The 22321-nt window shown below is 39.4% G+C and overlaps 1 protein-coding gene across 2 annotated transcripts in view; it reads right to left on the reverse strand.

The window, feature by feature from the left end:
- Positions 1-22321, reverse strand: part of riox2 (ribosomal oxygenase 2) — a 76591-nt gene that overhangs the window by 37004 nt on the left and 17266 nt on the right. For both annotated transcript variants that reach the window (XM_028800232.2, XM_028800231.2), the window contains one exon: positions 3678-3806. In XM_028800232.2, the coding sequence (XP_028656065.2) occupies positions 3678-3806 (129 nt within the window). The remainder of the gene's footprint in view (positions 1-3677; positions 3807-22321) is intronic.

The raw sequence follows: 22321 nt of genomic DNA on the forward strand, positions 1-22321 counted from the left end.
AGTATATTTTATAATATTGAGACTAAAACTTAATGATATTCAACATGTGACTTCATAATAAATCTTAACAATATAATGCCTTGACTTGTACTCAACAGAGCACTGTTACCAATTTGTAATTGTTTAAAAGAACATTCATAACTTCACAAAACACTTAGGTGTTTTATCTATTGACTTGTACTCAACAAAACATAGTTAACCAATTTTTAACTATTTTAAAAATCATTCAAGTTGTAATTTTCTTAAAATCCTTGCACTCATAATACTTGAACTCTTAATATTTACTAAAATGACACAAATGAAGTTTATTTACACACTTGCACTTTATTTCCAAATAGCATTAAAATGGCAAAAGACTGGATATTTTTCATTTTTATCACTTGCAATGTAATGTATGTGCTTATTACACATCAAAAATACAATAGTCAAAGCAAAAGTAAGAGCAAATTGAAATACTGTATATTACCAAAACAATAGTAAAGTGTGTGGCATCTTAACAAGCAGCTCCATCCATCACCTCACACCTTAATGAAAAAATGATATTACTTCCTCTAGTTATGTGTTCATACTGTACATCAGTGCAAAAAAAAAAAACATGCAGACAATTACATGTCATCTTGAGGGCCTTTTCACAGTTGACAGTTAAGCACAACTTTAAACTGCATGTAGTAGCAATGGGGCAGAAACAGTGCCAAGCAATGGTTTGAAGGATAGGCTAAAAGTAATTTCTTCATAAATACGGTATTTATTAACTTGACACATAAAACTGAACTCTAAAGTGAATCATTTTTAATAAATTTTAATAAAACATCTAACCTGTTCTTGCATTTTAAAATAGAGGTCAAGGGGCAGGAGTCCAACAATAAAAACAAAAGCCTTTATACCTTCCAAATATGTCACTTTGAAGTGGCACGGGTTTCAACTTAAAAAAAATGTGTTTTCCACATTTCTTAGGCATGTTTGTGACAACAAAAGTAAACTAGAAGTAATACATTTATTGCGGACACTTGGTACACTTGGAGTATTTTTTTGAGGTAAGGATATATTTCCTGTTCGCTTGTCTGCTCACAGTGGCCAGTTTGGATATTGTTCGAGCTTGCATATAACAGTTCCACTGTTTTATGTAGTTATGACAATAAATCTGAATTGATTACGCTACATTGCATTTTTTACTCAAGCCTTCAAAATACTAAGCACTCAACATTACACACTTTTTGTTGTGTGTTGTGTGCACACATGATAAAAAATACTGAGGAAAAGACAATGGGCAGAATATGCCATAGAGCTAAAACAGCCTGAAACTGACTGAAGTGCCACAGACCAATTAACAAACTTTATAGTGTACACCAAGATGCTCTTACTGAGAATATGATAAAAAAATAACAAAAGGGGACAACATTTTTGAGTCAGTCCAAGTAATCAGTAACTTTCGCTATTTCTTCTCGGTAGACATTTACATGAGCCCTTAATATGATAAGGTAGTTCTGAGTTTAATTTATACCAATTTTAAATCAACTTTATAGCATTGGCAAACACTGGTACTGGTGCTGTCCTACTTCCCATCCTGCAGTAGTATCTGAGTATCCACAAACACCCTACCTACTGCAGAAGCTTTTCATGGTCTATGGCTGAAATAAGTGGATTGTTAAGTGCAACAATGTTCAGTAATTACTGTCAAGAGGTCTATAGAACAGAGACAACAATTAACACCCCGATTTCAACATTCAATAATTTCAATGACAGCACTTAGAGATACACTTTTATCTCAAAGAAGTTATGCTAGAGGAAGCTATATCCCCGAGGCTGGAAAGTTGTTGCGGAGGGAGACAAGTAGTGAGGTGAATAAAGCACACAGCCAGTCATCGTTTAAAATAGCTAAGTTTTGTTTTTTTAGTCTTCCTAAACCAATATGGTTAAACTGTCTCACACTGCATTCTGAAGACATGGATCAATATTCGATAACACCCATGGCATGAAAATGGATGTATTTGGCCAATTTTAAGAGCTTTGGTTTAGTTCGACTCCTAAACCCTTGAAACCCATTATAAACTGTGATAATAGGCATGCTATTTTTTTAAACTTACAAAAATACTTCACTTTACAACACAACTTTTTGTGGCAGAATAATATATACCGGGATTGTTAACAACTGTAACAGTTAATTACAGTGTAAAGCTAAATGCATTTCAGCAAAGACAGTGTCAGTGCTGCAACTTCAAAGGGAAAAGCTGAGCTTACATAGAGAGAAAGAGAGAGAGAGAGAAAGCAGCTGATGCACTGTGATTTGGAGCAGTGACTCAGTGAATGTAACACTCCCTAATAAATGCTCTTTTTTAATTTTGGTTTTGATTGTCTAACCTGTAAGAATCAAACACACATAAATATCAATTTTTTTGTTGTATGACTTCTATTAAATTGTATATTCTCCATCTATGTCTCATGAGATGTACAACTGCTAAAACCAAACTTCTGTACTACAGGTGATATCCCGTTATAGGAAATACCAAAGTAACAAAAGTTTCAGAATAATGAATACTTTTTGTGGAACCGGACAAAGGTTCATACAACATCAGGTTAAACAAATTTTGTTTTAACAAAATGTAAATTTCAGTATAACAAACGTTTTTTCAGTCAAAAACGGCCATCGAAGATGACAATATGATGCAAAAAATACTTAATGCCATTCTTTCACGTTCTGCGCCAAGTCTCGAGAATCTTGCAACAGGCCGTCTCAAAAAAGGAGACAGTCTGTTGTGAAATTTTCAGTTTCAGGTAGTCTCGGTAAGAGTGTAGGCACAACATCATACAGGTATAGTCAACTTCAGAATCAGCATTCCACCTAGCGTCCGCATGGGTAGTTATGTCATGTGCAGATACTATACTGTTTGAATTTCATACTGCTTCTCAAAGTTTTCTTTGAGATGAACATAAAAAATGAGAAAATGTCACTTTACGCCGAAAGAAATATTAACAATCCTAGAAAAAGTTGATTCCAGAATGAAGAAAAATGATGTGGTGAAAGCATTCGGAATCTTGCCTTCATATCACCATTGTGGTAGACACTGTCTAGAGAAGAGAGATCAGGAGACTGCGAGGGAGAGCATTTCAAAGCCCAATGTTAAACATTCTAAACATTGTGTGACATGCATGTTACATGGTAAGCCTGATACTGCAGAAGATAACCAATTACTTTGCCCTTGGTTTATTGTTTACCAGATGCAGCAGAGCAGCTACGGAGCTGTCCTTGCACCATTGCTGTTAGAGATGGCAACCCCAGTCACAATAGTATACGTATTTTCCCCACATTCATTATAACGAAATTTCCATCGTAACTAAATATTTTTATGGTACCAGGAGTTTCGTTATAATGGGATTCCACCTGTATATGGCAAATATTTACTCATGCCTACCACTAGAAATGTGTTATTTTCTTAAACAAAATACCTCTTTTACATTTTCCTCAGGACTGTATTCAAGAACCATATATTTAATCAACTACAGTTTTCCTTCAAATTCTTAAATGTAATGTAACTGTGAATGTTTGTCCGTATATACATAAATCTGCATCTAAACACTTTACAGAGTTTTGTACACTATATTACAGGATGCATTTAAACTTACCTTACTTCAATTTATAACCCTAAAATGCAAATAGTTACTTATTCAAAATACCCTACCTTCAGTGTGAACTCATGGGTTGGCTTCCCAATTTGGTTCTCAGATTCTAGGCTGTATTCATGAGCAAGAGGCACTGTAGGATTATAGAGTTTCCAGTGTTTTTCTCCTTCCAGCTGCAGAATAAAGACCTGCCCAGAAATGAGGCAAAAGAAAAATCAGAAAACAGAAACTCTACTCTGTATCTTATAGACCACTACATTAAATATGAAAAAGTGATTAAGAAACCATTGTAAAATGCCTTATATTTAAAAAATGCATACACTATTTTTGACATGTTAAAAAACAGTTTTATTGAAAAATGTGCTTGTTTGGTTGACTTGTTGAAAAACATTATCACGGTATGATGACCACTGTGTTCTTCACCTAGAAAATGCATCAGTTGTGCAAAATAATCCTCAATTATACATTAGCACTGCTGATTTCTCAGAGGCAAAGCTGTATTAAGGAGGAAGAAAAAAAATGTAAAAAGCGTCTTTGCAATAGTGAGACTTAGATAGTCTACTTTTATTTTAATGAAGTGTTAGATAACAATATTAAAAACCGAAGAAACATTTTTTGAAAAACTGTAAGCAAATATTCCTGCCAATATCTTTTGTTCTACATATATTACTTTTCAATATAAGCAACTCTTTGTTCAGAAAATGGTGAAATGAAAAGTTTCTTCAACTTGTAACAGAGATGTAAAGTTAGCTTGAAGATTAAATTTTGTACTTTTTGACAGATATAACTCTAACAAGCAATGGCAAATTGTGAATTTATAATCAGGTATTATTTTTCCAGGGCAGTCTTGACTCTCTCAATTTTTATTTACCATGAGGATCACACTGGTAAATGCTGAGCTGAACAGAGTATTTATCATAATCCAAATTTTAAGAAAGCACTTATTCTAAACTACCACATAATCTGGAATATATTTTATAAACAGCAATTCTTGAAGACAGATTGCAACTGTTCTTGAAAAAATAAAATTTTAAAATAGGCAGTTTTCCTGGGAAAAAGAAAATTGCAGCAACAGTTTGATATATGTGTACATAAGTAAATGAATACAAAATATGAGATCCACTTTACATTTGTGATACGTACACTACCCACAGAAAAATCTGAGATTATTAACAATATGAAAGTTCTCCTTTAAAACCAGGAAAATTACATGTTTTAGCATATAAAAAAGAAGTGTAACCTGATTGAAACTTGACTGTTTTGAATATTCCATTTTATTTTATCAAGGCTTCTTTTTTTCTGGCACCCTGTCCAGTTGTTTTCCCTTCCTTTTGCTCAATGACTGATGCTGAGGGCTCCAGCAGCCAGGTGACACTGACCTGGATAAGCAGGTTAAGAAGATGGATGGATAGCTGGAATTCAATTTTTAACATACATTTTGAGAATTAAAAATTACAAATAAGTGACTGACACTACTGTGATTGCTTTCAATGTTCTGTTTAACACTGGTAATAAAACAATACAAAACCTGCATTAGAGTATTAAAATTCATTTTTTATTTTTTCATGGTTATTAAATACTACACTTTGAAAGCATGTACGGGCAAGGTATCTCCTCACTTTATAAAATGCAAATTTAAATGCAGCCATTAAAAATGGGTAATATGCCCTCTGACTAAAGTATTTCCCATACAAGCTACTGCATTAAGTATTTGGCTAGCACAAATAACCAAAACTAGCCCTCATGATGAATCATTTGTTAGTCATAAGATTTCTTCATTTAATTTCTCACAGTATACGTTTAAATCCATTTAATAGGGAACTTTACAGCTACTACGTTACTTGCTATAGTTGTTTTGGAAAAAACTCTGTCATGTATATTCAGACTATATTGAGTTTATATACATACTTTAAAAAATGCTCTTGGTACTACTGTATTCTAAGAACAAGTGTTTGTTATCACAGTGAAAAAATGCTTACTTTTTAGAAACATCTTAATGGTATATACAATTTGAAACTGCCAATATACAGAAATGAATATATACATTGGATATTGATAATGTATATGTGTACATAATTTTCTTCTGCTAAAAGTATTACTATAGTGTACTTACTTTGCAAATATCACAATGAATTTGACTCTTTCTACTGCTACTTTTCAATGAGAAGTTTAGCATCCCTGAGGTTAAATAGCATAGTCTCTTAAATATTCTAGAAGTTAGGGCTCATCTCTACTAGCATAAGGTAACAGTGTTTTTTTCTAAACAGATTTTTTAACAAAATAGTAAGCAAATTAAGTTTTTTTAAATAAAAGCATTGATAAAATGAGCACTATAATGATTTTAGCCTTAAGCGAAACAGTATTAACTACAGCCAAATTCGACAATAACAAAGCCAATAAAATGTAACAAAATTAAATTCTAACATTTCTGATATTAAACAGCAGAATGCAGTTAATAACAGCTAATAATTTCAAACAGACTGTATTTTGACATTGTTTTGTACGAGTGATATTTAACAGTTTTGAAAACTTTGGCTCTCTTAAAGCACTTTTTTAAGCAGTTGTCCAAACTTCTCTTTAATTTGTGAATATACCTCATTCTCATTCTTGCTTTTATGTAGTTAAAAATAAACTACATGTGCACATCTTTTCACAACTGAAAAAACCTAGCTAATGGCTCTTTCAGCACATGGTGTTTATCTACGGTTGGTCCCTACCTTAAATTTTGCTCATTGTAACAGACAGAAATGCACTACTGCCCTCTGCTGTAACAGCAAACTGCTTACATTTTATCTAAAGTGTTTCGCTCTACAAATACCTGGCAATTAAATTTCTTTGTTTCTGTTTAATTCATATGTCCATACTTTTCCAGTTACAGCTTTCAGACTTACAGGCAGTAGTTAATTTGTGCTAATGGTAATCTTTAAAAAGTTTAAAGTGGTTGCTGGTTACTCTTAGTCTATAACTGTTTAACTGTCAAAGTGCAATATATATGTTTTTTCAGTTGGTTCAGGTTTTGCCAGATTGCACGATACAAATCACCAGCTAATGCACAAAGTTATGGGGATAGTCAGAGTACATAACAAAATATGAAAATTCCATTAAATTTACATCCAAAGCAGAAACAAATGACACTTTTATCTTTCAAAAAAGACATTTTCAGAGTTAAAAATTAATATTTTTGCATTAGGGAGTGTACACTGGAAGTGCTTTTCCCTACTGCTTTCTCATTGTTCTGCTTCACTTTTGTATTTTTATCAAACATTTTCATACTTTTGTATCAAACATTACACCCTACCTCAGCTAAAACTGGAAATTGTGAACTTAAAATCTATAATTTTAAACAAAGTGTTAGCCTGTCAACTATATTCATAATTTTTCCATATTATACGATATTATATGATCATAAACGAGAATTCTCCTTTAATTTCAGCACTGGCAGTTTGCATTTTCATTGTCTGTCAGTAGATGATGAAATACTTATTGATAATTAAACCCAGGCATCAAGAGATGTGTCTATTCTATGCTATAACAATAAATAAACTCCATCTGTGATTCAATATCAGGCAAAAAGTATTTGCAATTGTTGTTTTGTACACATCATTGTGCACTGACCTCTTTGTAAATGCAATCACATTTGATTATAACTGACACTACCTCTTTTCTTTTTAGTCCTATATTTTATTATAAAAAGGAGGCTTTCAGAGTATGCTGCTGGCAGTATTGGCTCCTGCTTCCCCATCACCTCACTATGTAGGGGGGCAAAAAGCAAAAAAAAATTGTGGACTAATACATGTTTGTGTGTTGATAAAAAATACATTTTTTTATCTGTTTGGTTTTTACAAATCCTTTAGATAATTAGCTGTGTTTGCTGTGGAGACATCTCTAAATAAACATCTGAAACTATTGTTAAGATCACTTTATTTAGTTTTTAGGTAACAAATCAATACAATGCTACATGACATAATATTGTTGTGGCAATAGGCACAAGGCTGGAACCATCCCACAACAACACTCAAACACACAAACCCTAGCACTCACTTACTATGGGCCATTTGTTGCCAGTTAAATGTTACTAAATGTCTTTATGGATGTAAAAGGAACACCAGACAACTCAGAGCGAAACCCAAAAAAACAAGGGGAAATGCACAAAATCCACATGGACAACAATCCGGCATAGGGTTCCAAGTCAAGATGTTGGATATGTGGGGTTAAAGCACTGTGCTACCATGCAGAACTATACAATATTACATTATTTTGTTCATAAGATAATTAGTATTATTTTTCCAATTTTTATAGCAATACCCCACCTATTTATTGATACTTTAAAACAATGTTGTCACAAATAAAAACTATAAGAAGTAAGGTCTAAAATTGCACTGAGATTTAAATAAAAAAAGAAAAACTGTACGCAAAAAATCTTATCAACATTCTACAAAATAACTGAGCAGTTCCTCAGTGAGCAAATATTTTTTTTAAAGTTTGGGTAGTAGTGGTCCTACTGAGAACTGAAGTAGTGTGGGGTTCCTCCAAATAATTATAGTCAAAAGTTAACATGATGCAGTAATATTTGTGAGTGTCTTGCAGAATAATTCCAAAGAAGGCAGAAAGGGAATGAGGACCTATTGAAATTTGAAGCCCTCTGACAACATAGTAAAACAGTGCTTGTCTGGGACAGCTAAAGGCTTTTGAACAGGTTCTAAAGGTGAAATATATCATCATGTATTAAGCACGGGTAAGTACAGTTATCCATAATAAAGGTATACTAATTTGGAGCATGGTGTCAATATTTAGCTAATTTGAAATGGTTGGAGGTCTCACACTATGCTACACTGAAAAGGAATCATGTGATCCTACATTAGATTATTTTTAAGTGTGCTGTCATAAAATGTGAAAAATGTGCTGTTATGTCTTTCTGGCCATATGAAACAACTTGGAACCAAGTAAACAAATATTGTTGAAATCTGGTTCACTTATTCCTCAGGGAAACTTGCCAGAAAAGTTCAAGTTTCATTGAGATATCTCAAATAGAGCATGCTATAAAAAGTTTGAAATTTCAAAAACTCTCACTACAATATGCAAGCTTTTAAGGCAACTCAGGCCCCCTTCTTCAGGCAAGATGAAGAAGGGGCCCCGCGTTGCCTTGAAAGCTTGCTTATTGTAATCTTTCTAGTTAGCCAATGAAAGGTGTCATTTTGCTTAACTTCTCACTACATCCATAATGGCTAACACAGTACAACACCCTAGTACTAAAAACTTTCACTGAAAAGCAGTAACTAATTTTCAAAATCATCAGTCTTGAAACAGTCTGTGCAACTTCAGTTACAGATTTATATACTACTAGCCGACCCACGGCGTAGTATACGCCGCATAATTATTTATTGATGGGTGAACACTTCCTGAAAGACACAGTTGTCCAAATGGGGTGGGTTTGAGGATACGACTGTGAGTGAATGAAAAGATGGAACTCTGGAGAGAGCAACATACAATTGTCCGTGACTGAAAACTGGTTTTGGCAGATACAGGCATACAGGCTTTTTGAAAGTTTGGCCCTGTGCCTTATTAATTGTCATTGCAAAGGCTAATCTAACAGGAAATTGTCTGTTTGTAAAAGTAAAAGGCAAATTTGAATCTGATGGGGTCAGAGAAATCTGGGGAATAAGGACAGTTTGTGAGGTAGCAGCTGCGATAGTTTTACACTCCAGTACACTGCAGTGAATGTTGGTAACAGTCAGTCTAGTGCCATTACAGAAACTTCTTGCTGGCATGAGGTTTCTGAGAAGCATGACGACTGAACCAATTTTAATTTTGAGTTTATGCGGAGGCATGCCAGTGGGAGTAAGACTGCTAAGAAATTCTTTGAGGAATGAAGGACGTTCTTGGAAGTGAATGGTGATAGTAGCTGGAAGTATTTGGGACATCGCCACAATTTCTGCCTCGCCACCATAAACTGGAAGTATTCATGTAGTCAGCGTATTCTTGAGCAGACTGTATGACTATGCTTCCGTGACTAAGAACAACGGACAGCACGTCACGGAAGTTATCGCAATGTTGGCAAACAAAGGTTACAGCCATGTTGCGAAGTTCGAGAGCAACAGTTTCGTCGATGACATTTTTCCAGAAATATCCGACTGATAGAAAGAAACAGTTACCTGATGCAGGAATTTGTATAACCTTGAAAGAAGAGTTGGTTCCATGAAATACATGTGAAGCGGTGGCCATGTTAGGAAAATGAACAGTCAACATGGCTCAGAGGTGTATGTGGACTGTAGCACAGAGCAAAGCGACTCAGGATGTGCATGCCTTGAGAGCGATGGTGGACGCGGGAGGAGGGTTACAGTTGGTGGGCGGGGCTCTGTCGTGCGTATCCCATGACGCGGGAGGAGGGTTAGAGTTGGTGGGCAAGGCTCTGTCATGCGTACCCCATGCGCACTGCCTGCTCATGCCTCAAGAGCGAGGGTGGACGCAGGAGGAGGGTTAGAGTTGGCGGGCGGATGTGTTTGGTGAGGAGTTGGGGGCGGGCACATGAGCAGGCAGTGCGCATGCCTCAAGAGTGAGGGTGGACACGGAAGGAAGGTTAGATTTGGCCGGGCGGGGCTCTGTCGTGCATATCCCATGACGCGGGAGGAGGGTTAGAGTTGGCGGGCGGGGCTGTGTCGCCCGTGCATGCGTACCCCATGGTCGGGCAACTTGGTCTTTTATATATATACTAGCAAAATACCCGCGCTTCGCGGCGGAGAAGTAGTGTGTTAAAGAGGTTATGTAAACATATATATACATATACATATATACACATATCTACATATACATATATATATACATATATACACATATATATACATATACACACCCACATATATATATACATATATATATATATATATACACATATCAACATATATATACACATACATATACACACATACACATATATACATATATACATACATACATAGTGCGTTGTAACACGGGCTGTGATTGTTACATGGGAGGGAGACGACAAATCACAGCTTCCCGCTTTCTAATCGGGCCTGTGATTGGTGGTTTGACTGATGCCTAGATCCCACAGTATGTCCCCTTAGGAGAGGCGTTAGGCAAGTGTAATTGAATAGTGGTGCTGCAAGTTTACAGTGGTGTGAAAAACTATTTGCCCCCTTCCTGATTTCTTATTCTTTTGCATGTTTGTCACACAAAATGTTTCTGATCATCAAACACATTTAACCATTAGTCAAATATAACACAAGTAAACACAAAATGCAGTTTTTAAATGATGGTTTTTATTATTTAGGGAGAAAAAAAATCCAAACCTACATGGCCCTGTGTGAAAAAGTAATTGCCCCCTTGTTAAAAAATAACCTAACTGTGGTGTATCACACCTGAGTTCAATTTCCGTAGCCACCCCCAGGCCTGATTACTGCCGCACCTGTTTCAATCAAGAAATCACTTAAATAGGAGCTGCCTGACACAGAGAAGTAGACCAAAAGCACCTCAAAAGCTAGACATCATGCCAAGATCCAAAGAAATTCAGGAACAAATGAGAACAGAAGTAATTGAGATCTATCAGTCTGGTAAAGGTTATAAAGCCATTTCTAAAGCTTTGGGACTCCAGCGAACCACAGTGAGAGCCATTATCCACAAATGGCAAAAACATGGAACAGTGGTGAACCTTCCCAGGAGTGGCCGGCCGACCAAAATTACCCCAAGAGCGCAGAGACGACTCATCCGAGAGGTCACAAAAGACCCCAGGACAACGTCTAAAGAACTACAGGCCTCACTTGCCTCAATTAAGGTCAGTGTTCACGACTCCACCATAAGAAAGAGACTGGGCAAAAACGGCCTGCATGGCAGATTTCCAAGACGCAAACCACTGTTAAGCAAAAAGAACATTAGGGCTCGTCTCAAGTTTGCTAAGAAACATCTCAATGATTGCCAAGACTTTTGGGAAAATACCTTGTGGACTGATGAGACAAAAGTTGAACTTTTTGGAAGGCAAATGTCCCGTTACATCTGGCGTAAAAGGAACACAGCATTTCAGAAAAAGAACATCATACCAACAGTAAAATATGGTGGTGGTAGTGTGATGGTCTGGGGTTGTTTTGCTGCTTCAGGACCTGGAAGGCTTGCTGTGATAGATGGAACCATGAATTCTACTGTCTACCAAAAAATCCTGAAGGAGAATGTCCGGCCATCTGTTCGTCAACTCAAGCTGAAGCGATCTTGGGTGCTGCAACAGGACAATGACCCAAAACACACCAGCAAATCCACCTCTGAATGGCTGAAGAAAAACAAAATGAAGACTTTGGAGTGGCCTAGTCAAAGTCCTGACCTGAATCCAATTGAGATGCTATGGCATGACCTTAAAAAGGCGGTTCATGCTAAAAAAACCCTCAAATAAAGCTGAATTACAACAATTTTGCAAAGATGAGTGGGCCAAAATTCCTCCAGAGCGCTGTAATAGACTCATTGCAAGTTATCGCAAACGCTTGATTGCAGTTATTGCTGCTAAGGGTGGCCCAACCAGTTATTAGGTTCAGGGGGCAATTACTTTTTCACACAGGGCCATGTAGGTTTGGATTTTTTTTTCTCCCTAAATAATAAAAACCACCATTTACAAACTGCATTTTGTGTTTACTTGTGTTATATTTGACAATGGTTAAATGTGTTTGATGATCAGAAACATTTTGTGTGACAAACATGCAAAAGAATAAGAAATCAGGAAGGGGGCAAATAGTTTTTCACACCACTGTAGCTTTACACCTGTTTTTAAGGCTTATTGACTGAAAGGGGCTTTCATGAAAAAACTTCGGGCTTTGCTACAGGATACACCCTCCACAAGTTAAGGAAGTAAAAATAAAGGTATATATTTCTGTGTTATTTAAACCTTTTAAGTTTGTATGCGGGCGGCATGGTGGCGCAGTGAAAGGTGCCAGTTAGGAGACCTGGGTTCGCTTCCCTGCGTGGAGTTTGAATGTTCTCCCCGTGTCTGTCTGGGTTTCCTCCGGGTACTCCGGTTTTCTCCCACAGTCCAAAGACATGCAGGTTAGGTGCATTGGCGATTCTAAATTGTCCCTGGTGTGTGGGTGTGTGTGCGCCCTGCGGTGGGCTGGCCCCTTGACCGGGGTTTGTTTCCTGCCTTGTGCCCTGTGTTGGCAGGGATTGGCTCCTGTATTTAGGATATAGCGGGTTGGATAATGGATGGATGGACATTTGTATGCATAGCCCCATTTGCCCGTTTTCGTTTTTTTTCTTTCTTCAGTAATATTTCAGCAAACCCGGAGCTTGTCAGTTCAAATCCTGGTACTGACACCACTGTGTGACCCTGAGGAAGTCACTTCACCTGCCTGTGCTGCAAAAAACAAAAGTAATGTAACAAATTGTACCTCAGATGTTGCAAGTTGCTGGAATAAAGGCATAAGTCAAATAGATAAATATGTATTATACACATAGGAACTATTCATTTATTTTCAGTTAAGTCATCTGCAGCAAACCTTTATAAATGAGGGGTTCTCCTTTTTAGATAGTGCAAACTGTTTCTTCTTCATTGAGGTTTTCTCTTGGAGAGCTTTTTTCATTTCATTGAAAATTAAAGCAGCAGCTGCCAAAATATGTAGCTTTCTTATTAATTTTTCAACATTGTGTAAAATAACTTTATAAAGTAACATAAAAGGTTTAAATACTGGTTATCCTTTTACACTAAAATATTACTAAAGAGATACAAAAAAAGTAAAATGCATATGTTGTTTTTCTTTAAGGAGATAAAATATTACTGAAGAAAGAAAAAAAAAAAACTAAAACAGCTAAATGGGGCTATGCATACGAACTTAAAAGGTTTACATAAAACAGAAATATATACCTTTTATTTTTACTTCCTTAACTTGTGGAGGGTGTATCCTGTAGCAAAGCCCTAACTTTTTTCGTGAAAGCCCGTTTCAGTCAATAAGTCTTAAAAAGAGGTGTAAAGATATTGACAATAAGCTACGCAAACCCACCAAGACATGCAATCGTTTAAATCATGGCGCGATTCGAAAAACACCATCCGATACTATTAGTTAACGATTAACACATTTCTATATGTATTGTAAGCATACAATACAACTGATAATATGTTGCGCTTATTTATCTGGTGTACCGACATTTTTGCGCGTTTAACGGCTGAAATCCAACATAGTTTGTGCCCTTCAGAATGAAAACAGTTCGCATTTACCTTTTTAATAAAAAGCGAGCTTTTAAGCCTGAGAAATCACCCCGTAAATGCACATGTTTAATTCTTCATCACTTCAAACAACTGAACTATCCAGAACATTTCAGGCATACATCCAGCATTCAAACTATGTATAAAAAGCACAACTGTTAAAGGAATTCAGCATTTCTTAATTGAAAATGTTCCTTTAATCCTCAACATGTCTCAATGAGTCATTCTGGTGGTTTTACTTGATGTTTTGATCTTCTGGTTAATTGTGTTTGCAGTTGAGATGTTATTTCCTGATTTATACTTGTTTTCTCATTAATATTTGTTTCGCTGGTGTTAGTGTTCTGATTAGAGGTTATTGGTCCTTTGATGTCTCGACGGTTTCTTCTTAGAACAGCTCCTATTACGCAATTTTGTCACATACTGGTCTATTGTTTCTCCGCTTTTCTGGAAACATGTAAAAAACTTGTGCCGCTCAAACGTCACATTGCGCTTTGGGTTACAATACGTTTCGAATTTTTCAACTATTTTGTTCAATTTCATATTGTCTCCATTTTCTTCAAACTGAAAATTGTTATACACCTCTAGCGCCTCTTCGCCAATTACATGCAGAAGCATAGACGCTTTCATTTTTTCACTTTTCCTATCTGCTTCAATCGCAGCAAGATACAACTCGAATCTCTGTTTAAATCTTTTCCAATTTTCAGCTACATGTCCCTTTAACTGGAGATTTGGTGGGGGCTGTAATCCTTCCATATTTTTTTTTCCCTTTTGCTAGAACGTCTTAGCGCTTTCTGACCACGTTTTCGGGTTACTCACAGACACGAGACTCGTCGAAAAGCTGAACCTCTTCTTCACATTCCTCTTCCAATAGACAGACTTTAGAGACATTTACTGTACATGTTACTACTCGTTCTTTAGTTCACGCCCATTCTCCTACTTGCATCGGCATTCACAGGCATTACTAATCATTCTGTAAGTATCCCTTAATAGACCTTACTAATCAACTATCATTACAAAATCCAACGTGGTTTGTGCCCTTCAGAATGAAAACAGTTTGCATTTTCTTTTTTAATAAAAGGCGAGCTTTTAAGCCTGAGAAATCACCCCGTAAATGCACACGTTTAATTGCACATGTGTTAATATGTATGCTTACACAGTATTAAACCCACCAAGACATGGAATCGTTTAAATAAAGGCACTGCGCCACCTTCTTCCAGATCGGCCCCAAGGCGTTTCACGTGATTACGTAGGAGGCGTGATGACGCAATACGCGACTCCGCCTTCATCCATTACAGTATATGGACAAAAAAGAGGTTCCAGTTATGACCGTTACACTTTGACTTTCGAAATGAAACCTGCCTAACTTTTGTAAGTAAGCTGTAAGGAATGAGCCTGCCAAATTTCAGCCTTCCACCTACACGGGAAGTTGGAGAATTAGTGATGAGTGAGTGAGTGAGTCAGTCAGTCAGTGAGGGCTTTGCCTTTTATTAGTATAGATAGATGCTGGTAACAGTCAGGCGGGCGGGCAGGCAGGCAAGCCAACAAAAACACTATGCTCTTAGTATGGTATGAATCAGGTTTTTGTAGACAAAGGTTTTCCCTGTTCCTGCAGGACCATCTAAGAAGAAGCATGTTTGTCGCAGATGGGAATCGCTGTATGCAGCGTGTAAAACAGTTTGCGAGGGTGGACACGGTCGTGCATATCCCATGACGCGGGAGGAGGGTTAGAGTTGGTGGGCGGGGCTCTGTCGTGCGTATCCCATGGTCTCTGTCTTGCGTGCCATGGTCGGCTGCTTAGTGAATTGTTGGTGGGCGAGGCTCTGTGAGTTAGCGGGCATGGCTCTGTCGTGCGTATCCCATTGTCTCTGTCTTGCATGCCATGGTCAGCTGCTTAGTGAATTATATATACAGATTTCAAATTTACCTTGAGAGAAATTATTTCAACTTGTATCTCCCCTTTAAAGTGTCTGGCACTGCTGGTAGCAAAACAGGTCTTCAGCATAATTTAGTGAAATGCCATGAGAATTGTATGTGCAGTGGCTTGTATTTGATGCTAGCTGTACAAAAAGTTGCAGTGGTGGTAGCTTGAGTGAACTTCTGTGATACCGGTCACTTCTCCTTCTGCTTGAGGTAAGTTAACCATTAAAGCAAAAAAAACAGCAAAATGTCACTTGGCTGTACAGTAGTCCACTTCCATTCATTCCTAGATACGTAAGCATCACTCTGTAAGTATACAATGAATATATATTGCGCCCAGTATTTAAGTTACCCTAAAATCAACATCTTCCCATGGGCTCACCACCTATGGGAGGGGCCAAGGAGGTCGGGTGCAGTGTGAGTTGAGTGGTGGCCGAAGGCGGGGACCTTGGCGGTCCGATCCTCGGCTACAGAAGCTGGCTCTTGGGACGTGGAATGTCACCTCTCTGAAGGGGAAGGAGCCTGAGCTAATGCGCGAGGTCGAGAGGTTCCAGCTAGATATAGTCGGACTCACCTCGACGCACAGCTTGGACTCTGGAACCAATATCCTTGAGAGGGGCTGGACTCTCTACCACTCTGGAGTTGCCCCTGGTGAGAGGCGCCGAGCAGGTGTGGGTATACTTATTGCCCCCTGACTTGGAGCCTGTTCATTGGGGTTTACCCCGGTGGACGAGAGGGTAGCCTCCCTCCGCCTTCGGGTGGGGGGACGGGTCCTAACTGTTTTTTGTGCGTATGTGCCAAACAGCAGTTTGGAGTACCCACCCTTTTTGGAGTCCCTGGAGGGAGTGCTAGAGGGCATATCTTCTGGGGACTCCCTCGTACTGCTGGGAGACTTCAATGCTCACGTAGGCAATGACAGTGAGATCTGGAAGGGCATGATTGGGAGGAATGCCCCCCCCCCCCCTGATCTGAACCAGATTGGTGTTTTGTTATTGGACTTCTGTGCTCGTCACGGATTGTCCATTACGAACACCATGTTCAAGCATAGGGGTGTTCATATGTGCACTTGGCACCAGGACACCCTAGGCCTCAGTTCGATGATTGACTTTGTGGTCGTGTCGTCGGACTTGCAGCCACATGTCTTGGACACTCGGGTGAAGAGAGGGGCGGAGCTGTCAACTCATCACCACCTGGCAGAGCCCCCCGTCAGATGTAGCTTCAACTCCCACCTCCGGCAGAACTTCGACCACATCCCGAGGGAGGTGGGGGACATTGCTCCGTGCCTCTATTGTTGAGGCGGCTGACCGGAGCTGCGGCCGTAAGGTGGTCGGTGCCTGTCGTGGCGGCAATCCCTGAACCCATTGGTGGACACCGGCAGTGAGGGATGCCATCAAGCTGAAGAAGAAGTCCTACAGGACCTTTTTGTCTTGTGGGACTCTGGAGGCAGCTGATAGGTACCGGCAGACCAAGCGGAATGCGGCTTTGGTGGTTGCTGAGGCAAAAACTCGGGAGTGGGAGGAGTTTGGGGAGGCCATGAAGAACGACTTTGGACGGCTTCGAGGAGATTCTGGTCCACCGTCCGGTGTCTCAGGAGTGGGAAGCAGTGCAGTGTCAACACTGTATATGGTGGGGATAGTGCACTGCTGACCTCAACTCGGGACATTGTGGGTCGGTGGGGGGGAGTACGTCGAAGACCTCCTCAATCCCATTAACATGCCTTCCAATGAGGAAGCAGAGCCAGGGCCTCGGAGGTGGGCTCCCCCATCTCTGGGACTGAGGTCACCGAGGTGGTCAAAAAACTCCTTGGTGGCAGGGCCCCGGGGGTGGATGAGATACGCCCGGAGTTCCTTAAGGCTCTGGATGTTGTAGGGCTGTCTTGGTTGACACGTCTCTGCAACATCGCATGGACATCAGGGACAGTGCCTCTGGATTGGCAGACCGGGGTGGTGGTACCCCTCTTTAAGAAAGGGGACCGGAGGGTGTGTTCCAACTACAGAGGGATCACACTCCTCAGTCTCCCTGGAAAAGTCTATTCGGGGGTTCTGGAGAGGAGGGTCGTCAGATAGTCAAGCCTCAGATTCAGGAGGAACAGTGTGGTTTTCGTCCTGGTCGCAGAACAGTGGACCAGCTCTACACCCTTAGCAGAGTCCTGGAGGGTGCATGGGAGTTCGCCCAACCAGTCTACATGTGTTTTGTGGACTTGGAAAAGGCATTCGACCGTGTCCCTCGGGGAATCCTGTAGGGGGGTGCTCCGAGAGTATAGGGTACCGGACCCCGTGATAAGGGCTGTTTGGTCCCTGTACGATCGGTGCCAGAGCTTGGTCCGCATTGCCGGCAGTAAGTCGAACCCGTTTCCAGTGAGAGTTGGACTCCGCCAGGGCTGCCCTTTGTCACCAATTCTGTTCATAACTTTTATGGACAGAATTTCTAGGCGCAGCCAGGGCGTTGAGGGGGTCCAGTTTGGTGGACTCAGGATTGGGTCACTGCTTTTTGCAGATGATGTTGTCCTGTTTGCTTCATCAGGCTGTGATCTTCAGCTCTCTCTGAAACGGTTCACAGCTGAGTGTGAAGCGGCTGGGATGGGAATCAGCACCTCCAAATCCGAGACCATGGTCCTCAGCTGGAAAAGGGTGGAGTGCCCTCTCAGGGTTGGTAGCGAGATCCTGCCTCAAGTGGAGGAGTTCAAGTATCTCGGGATCTTGTTCACGAGTGAGGGAAGAATACAGCGTGAGATCGACAGGCGGATCGGTGCAGCATCCGCAGTAATGCGGGCTCTGCATTGGTCTGTCGTGGTGAAAAAGGAGCTGAGCAGTAAGGCAAAGCTCTCAATTTACCAGTCAAGCTATGTTCCTACCCTCACCTATGGTCATGAGCTATGGGTAGTGACCGAAAGAACGAGATTGGGAATACAAGTGGCTGAAATGAGTTTCCTCCGTAGGGTGCCTGGGCTTTCCCTTAAAGATAGGGTGAGAAGCTCAGTCATCTGGGAGGGGCTCAGAGTAGAGCCGCTGCTCCTCAGCATCGAGAGGAGTCAGATGAGGTGGCTCGGGCATCTGATCAGGATGCCTCCTGGACGCCTCCCTGGTGAGGTGTTCCGGGCACGTCTAACCGGGAGGAGGCCCAGGGGAAGACCCAGGACACGCTGGAGGGACTATGTCTCTCGGCTGGCCTGGGAACGCCTTGGGATTCCCCCGGAAGAGCTAGAAGAAGTGGCCGGGGAGAGGGAAGTCTGGGCATCTCTGCTCAAGCTGCTGCCCCCGTGACCCGAACTCGGATAAGCGGAAGAGGATGGATGGATGGATGGATGGATAAAATCAACATCACAGCTGCATTATCTGTAACCTGCTATCTATCATGGTCTTTTGACACCAACAATTTTCGCTAGAGACTTTAACAAAGATTCTAGCTTTCCAAATGTGAACTACAATTAGTAATAAACCACCCATAACTAACAGCTAACAATAGTACAAAAATGCAGTTTTGACTAACCTGAGTTGGAATACGCCGTCTCATCCACCACAAGTCTGTGTGAGCCCAGTTTTTAAGATACACAATATTGTTCAATGCTATTAAAAACACTTATTTTATGTCTTCAACTAATACTTATAATTACAATCTATTATTATTTTTGAAAATAACATATTGTTAAAAAATATTTAATTCACCTTTCAAAAGAGTTAACTAACTTTCCAAATGCACATGAATGTCACATTATGGATACATTTTCAAATTTGCTTAAATATTTTTATAAAATGGGCAGCACAATGGTTAAAGCTGGCACTTTCTAGCTACACAAGATTTGGTACAAACACTAAAATCTGTGTGTGTGTCTAGTCCATCAGAGCAATCTGATTGGTCAGTTTGGCTTTGGTGGCATGATCAAAACAGGAAGTGTGGGACACATGAGGAGGAAAAACAGGCAAGGGGGCATGCTGAGAGACTTGGCTTCAAAGAAGGGAAGAATAAAACCAGACAGGAGACGAGAAAAATGACTTGAAAATAATGACATAATCTGAGAAGCAGGCTTTACAGGAACATGCTTGAGATAAGAATCATATGTCTAGAAAGGTTCAGATACACGCAGGTACCGAGAAAATGTGCTGAAGGTACACGTAGAGAGATGGACAAAAAATTTTAAAATATTTGCTTTTACCTGTCTTTGACAGGTGAAGTGGCTAGTTGGATAAAAACCTTGACTTAAATGGGTTCAGTCTATGGAGGAAAGGATGGGTAACTTCAGAAAACTGAACAATGGATGTTTAAAATATTTTTCCAAAGGAGGAAGCTTGTTCTCACATAATGTACTGGGAACTATTCTAGGATGGTCATATTCACTTCTGCAGTGTTGTTAAATTTCTTTGTCACTTCTCTTTACTGAACATTCAAGAATTTAACATTTCAGCATTTGACAGGAAATGAAGAGTTAAATGAGATTGTTATATATTACCATTATGGAAGAACAAACGAAGAACTGTAAATAAAAAACCCCACCAATGATACATATTTCACTCCCATACAGTTAAAGTTAAAATAAAAAATTAAAAACTGTCCTTGCATCACACATCTCATAATGTCTTTCTTCAATATGCATGCTCAGTACTGCATTATTTGCTTTACCCATTGTTTTCTACCTATATCATGTCTTTGATCAACATGGAGAAAAGGTGTTTTTCTTAGAAAAATTAAGTAGTGTCTAGTAATTTTCAATCGCACTTTGGTCACTTATATAATACAGTGATCCCTCGCTATATCGCGCTTCGACTTTCGCAGCTTCACTCCATCGTGGATTTTAAATGTAAGCATATCTAAATATATATCACGGATTTTTTGCTGGTTCGCAGATTTCTGCGGACAATGGGTCTTTTAATTTATGGTACATGCTTCCTCAGTTGGTTTGCCCAGTTGATTTCATACAAGGGACGCTATTGGCAGATGGCTGAGAAGCTACCCAACCAGAGCACGTATTACGTATTAAATAAAACTCCTCAATGATATAAGATATGCTTCCCACGCGATGCTTCGCATACTTGAAAGACTGAGCAGCATGTATTGATTTTTGATTGTTTGGTTTTCTCTCTCTCTCACTCTCTCTGACATTCTCTGCTCCTGAAGGAGGGGGTGTGAGCAGGGGGGCTGTTCGCACCCCTAGACGATACGGATGCTCGTCTAAAAATGCTGAAAGATTATCTTCACATTGCTCCCTTCCTTGCAGCTGCTTTGTCAAGAGACATGCTTCCCGCACGGTGCTTCGCATACTTAAAAGCTCGAAACAGCACGAATTGATTTTTGATTGTTTGCTTTTCTCTGTCTCTCTCACTCTCTCTGACATTCTCTGCTCCTGACGGAGGGGGTGTGAGCAGGGGGGCTGTTCACACACTGGCCTGGAGGATACGGATGCTCCTCTGAAAAATGCTGAAAGACTACCTTCACATTTCTCCCTTCTTTGCAGCTGCTTTGTCTGGCGGTGCTTCGCATACTTAAAAGCCAAACAGCCCTATTGATTTTTGATTGTTTGTTTTTCTCTCTCTCTCTCTCTCTGACAGACTCTGCTCCTGACGCGCACTCCTTTGAAGAGGAAGATATGTTTGCATTCTTTTAATTGTGAGACAGAACTGTCATCTCTCTCTTGTCATGGAGCACAGTTTAAACTTTTGACTAAAGGGTGTTATTTCATGTCTAGAGGGCTCTAATAATGTTTAAAAACATATTTAGAAGGCAGTAAACAGGATTTCTATGCTCTAACTGCGAAAATATTCGATTTATAAATAAAGAATCCTACTTCACGGAAATTAATTTATCGCGGTAGAGTCTGGAACGGATTAACCGTGATAAACGAGGGTTTACTGTACTGCCAACACACCATGTTTAAACCGATTACTTAATAGTTATACCACTGTCTAAAAGAACAGCTTCATTTAGTTGGTTTTGGGCAGACCATGTGGTCAGTCACTATTGTGGCCATGCTTAATTCAAATTGGTGTAACTTCATTTAGATAGATAGATAGATAGATAGATAGATAGATAGATAGATAGATAGATAGATAGATAGATAGATAGATAGATAGATAGATAGATAGATAGATAGATAGATAGATAGATAGATAGATAGATAGATAGATAGACAGACAGACAGACAGACAGACAGACAGACAGACAGACAGACAGACAGACAGACAGACAGACAGACAGACAGACAGACAGATAGATAGATAGATAGATAGATAGATAGATAGATAGATACTTTATTAATCCCAAGCGGAAATTCACATACTCCAGCAGCAGCATACTGATAAAGAACAATATTAAATTAAAGAGGGATAACAATGGCGTATTACAGACAGACAATAACTTTGACTAATTTTAATTTTTTATCATTTATTCATCATCAGAAAATGTATTAGTTAACCTCATTGTCTCCTAATATTAGTTTTCTTTTTTTTAGTATTTCTGTGTAATGTGATCTTCATGTAAGTAACAAGTGTAGACAAACACAATATGCTTACAGTAATAACACACGAACAATTTTAAACTTTCATGTCTTTACTAAACACACTCATCAAACATTCAAAGTGTTCAAGTGGAAAAAGCATGTGA

This window comes from Erpetoichthys calabaricus, chromosome 4 (genome assembly GCF_900747795.2).
Source record: "Erpetoichthys calabaricus chromosome 4, fErpCal1.3, whole genome shotgun sequence".
In the NCBI taxonomy this organism is placed as follows: domain Eukaryota; kingdom Metazoa; phylum Chordata; class Cladistia; order Polypteriformes; family Polypteridae; genus Erpetoichthys; species Erpetoichthys calabaricus.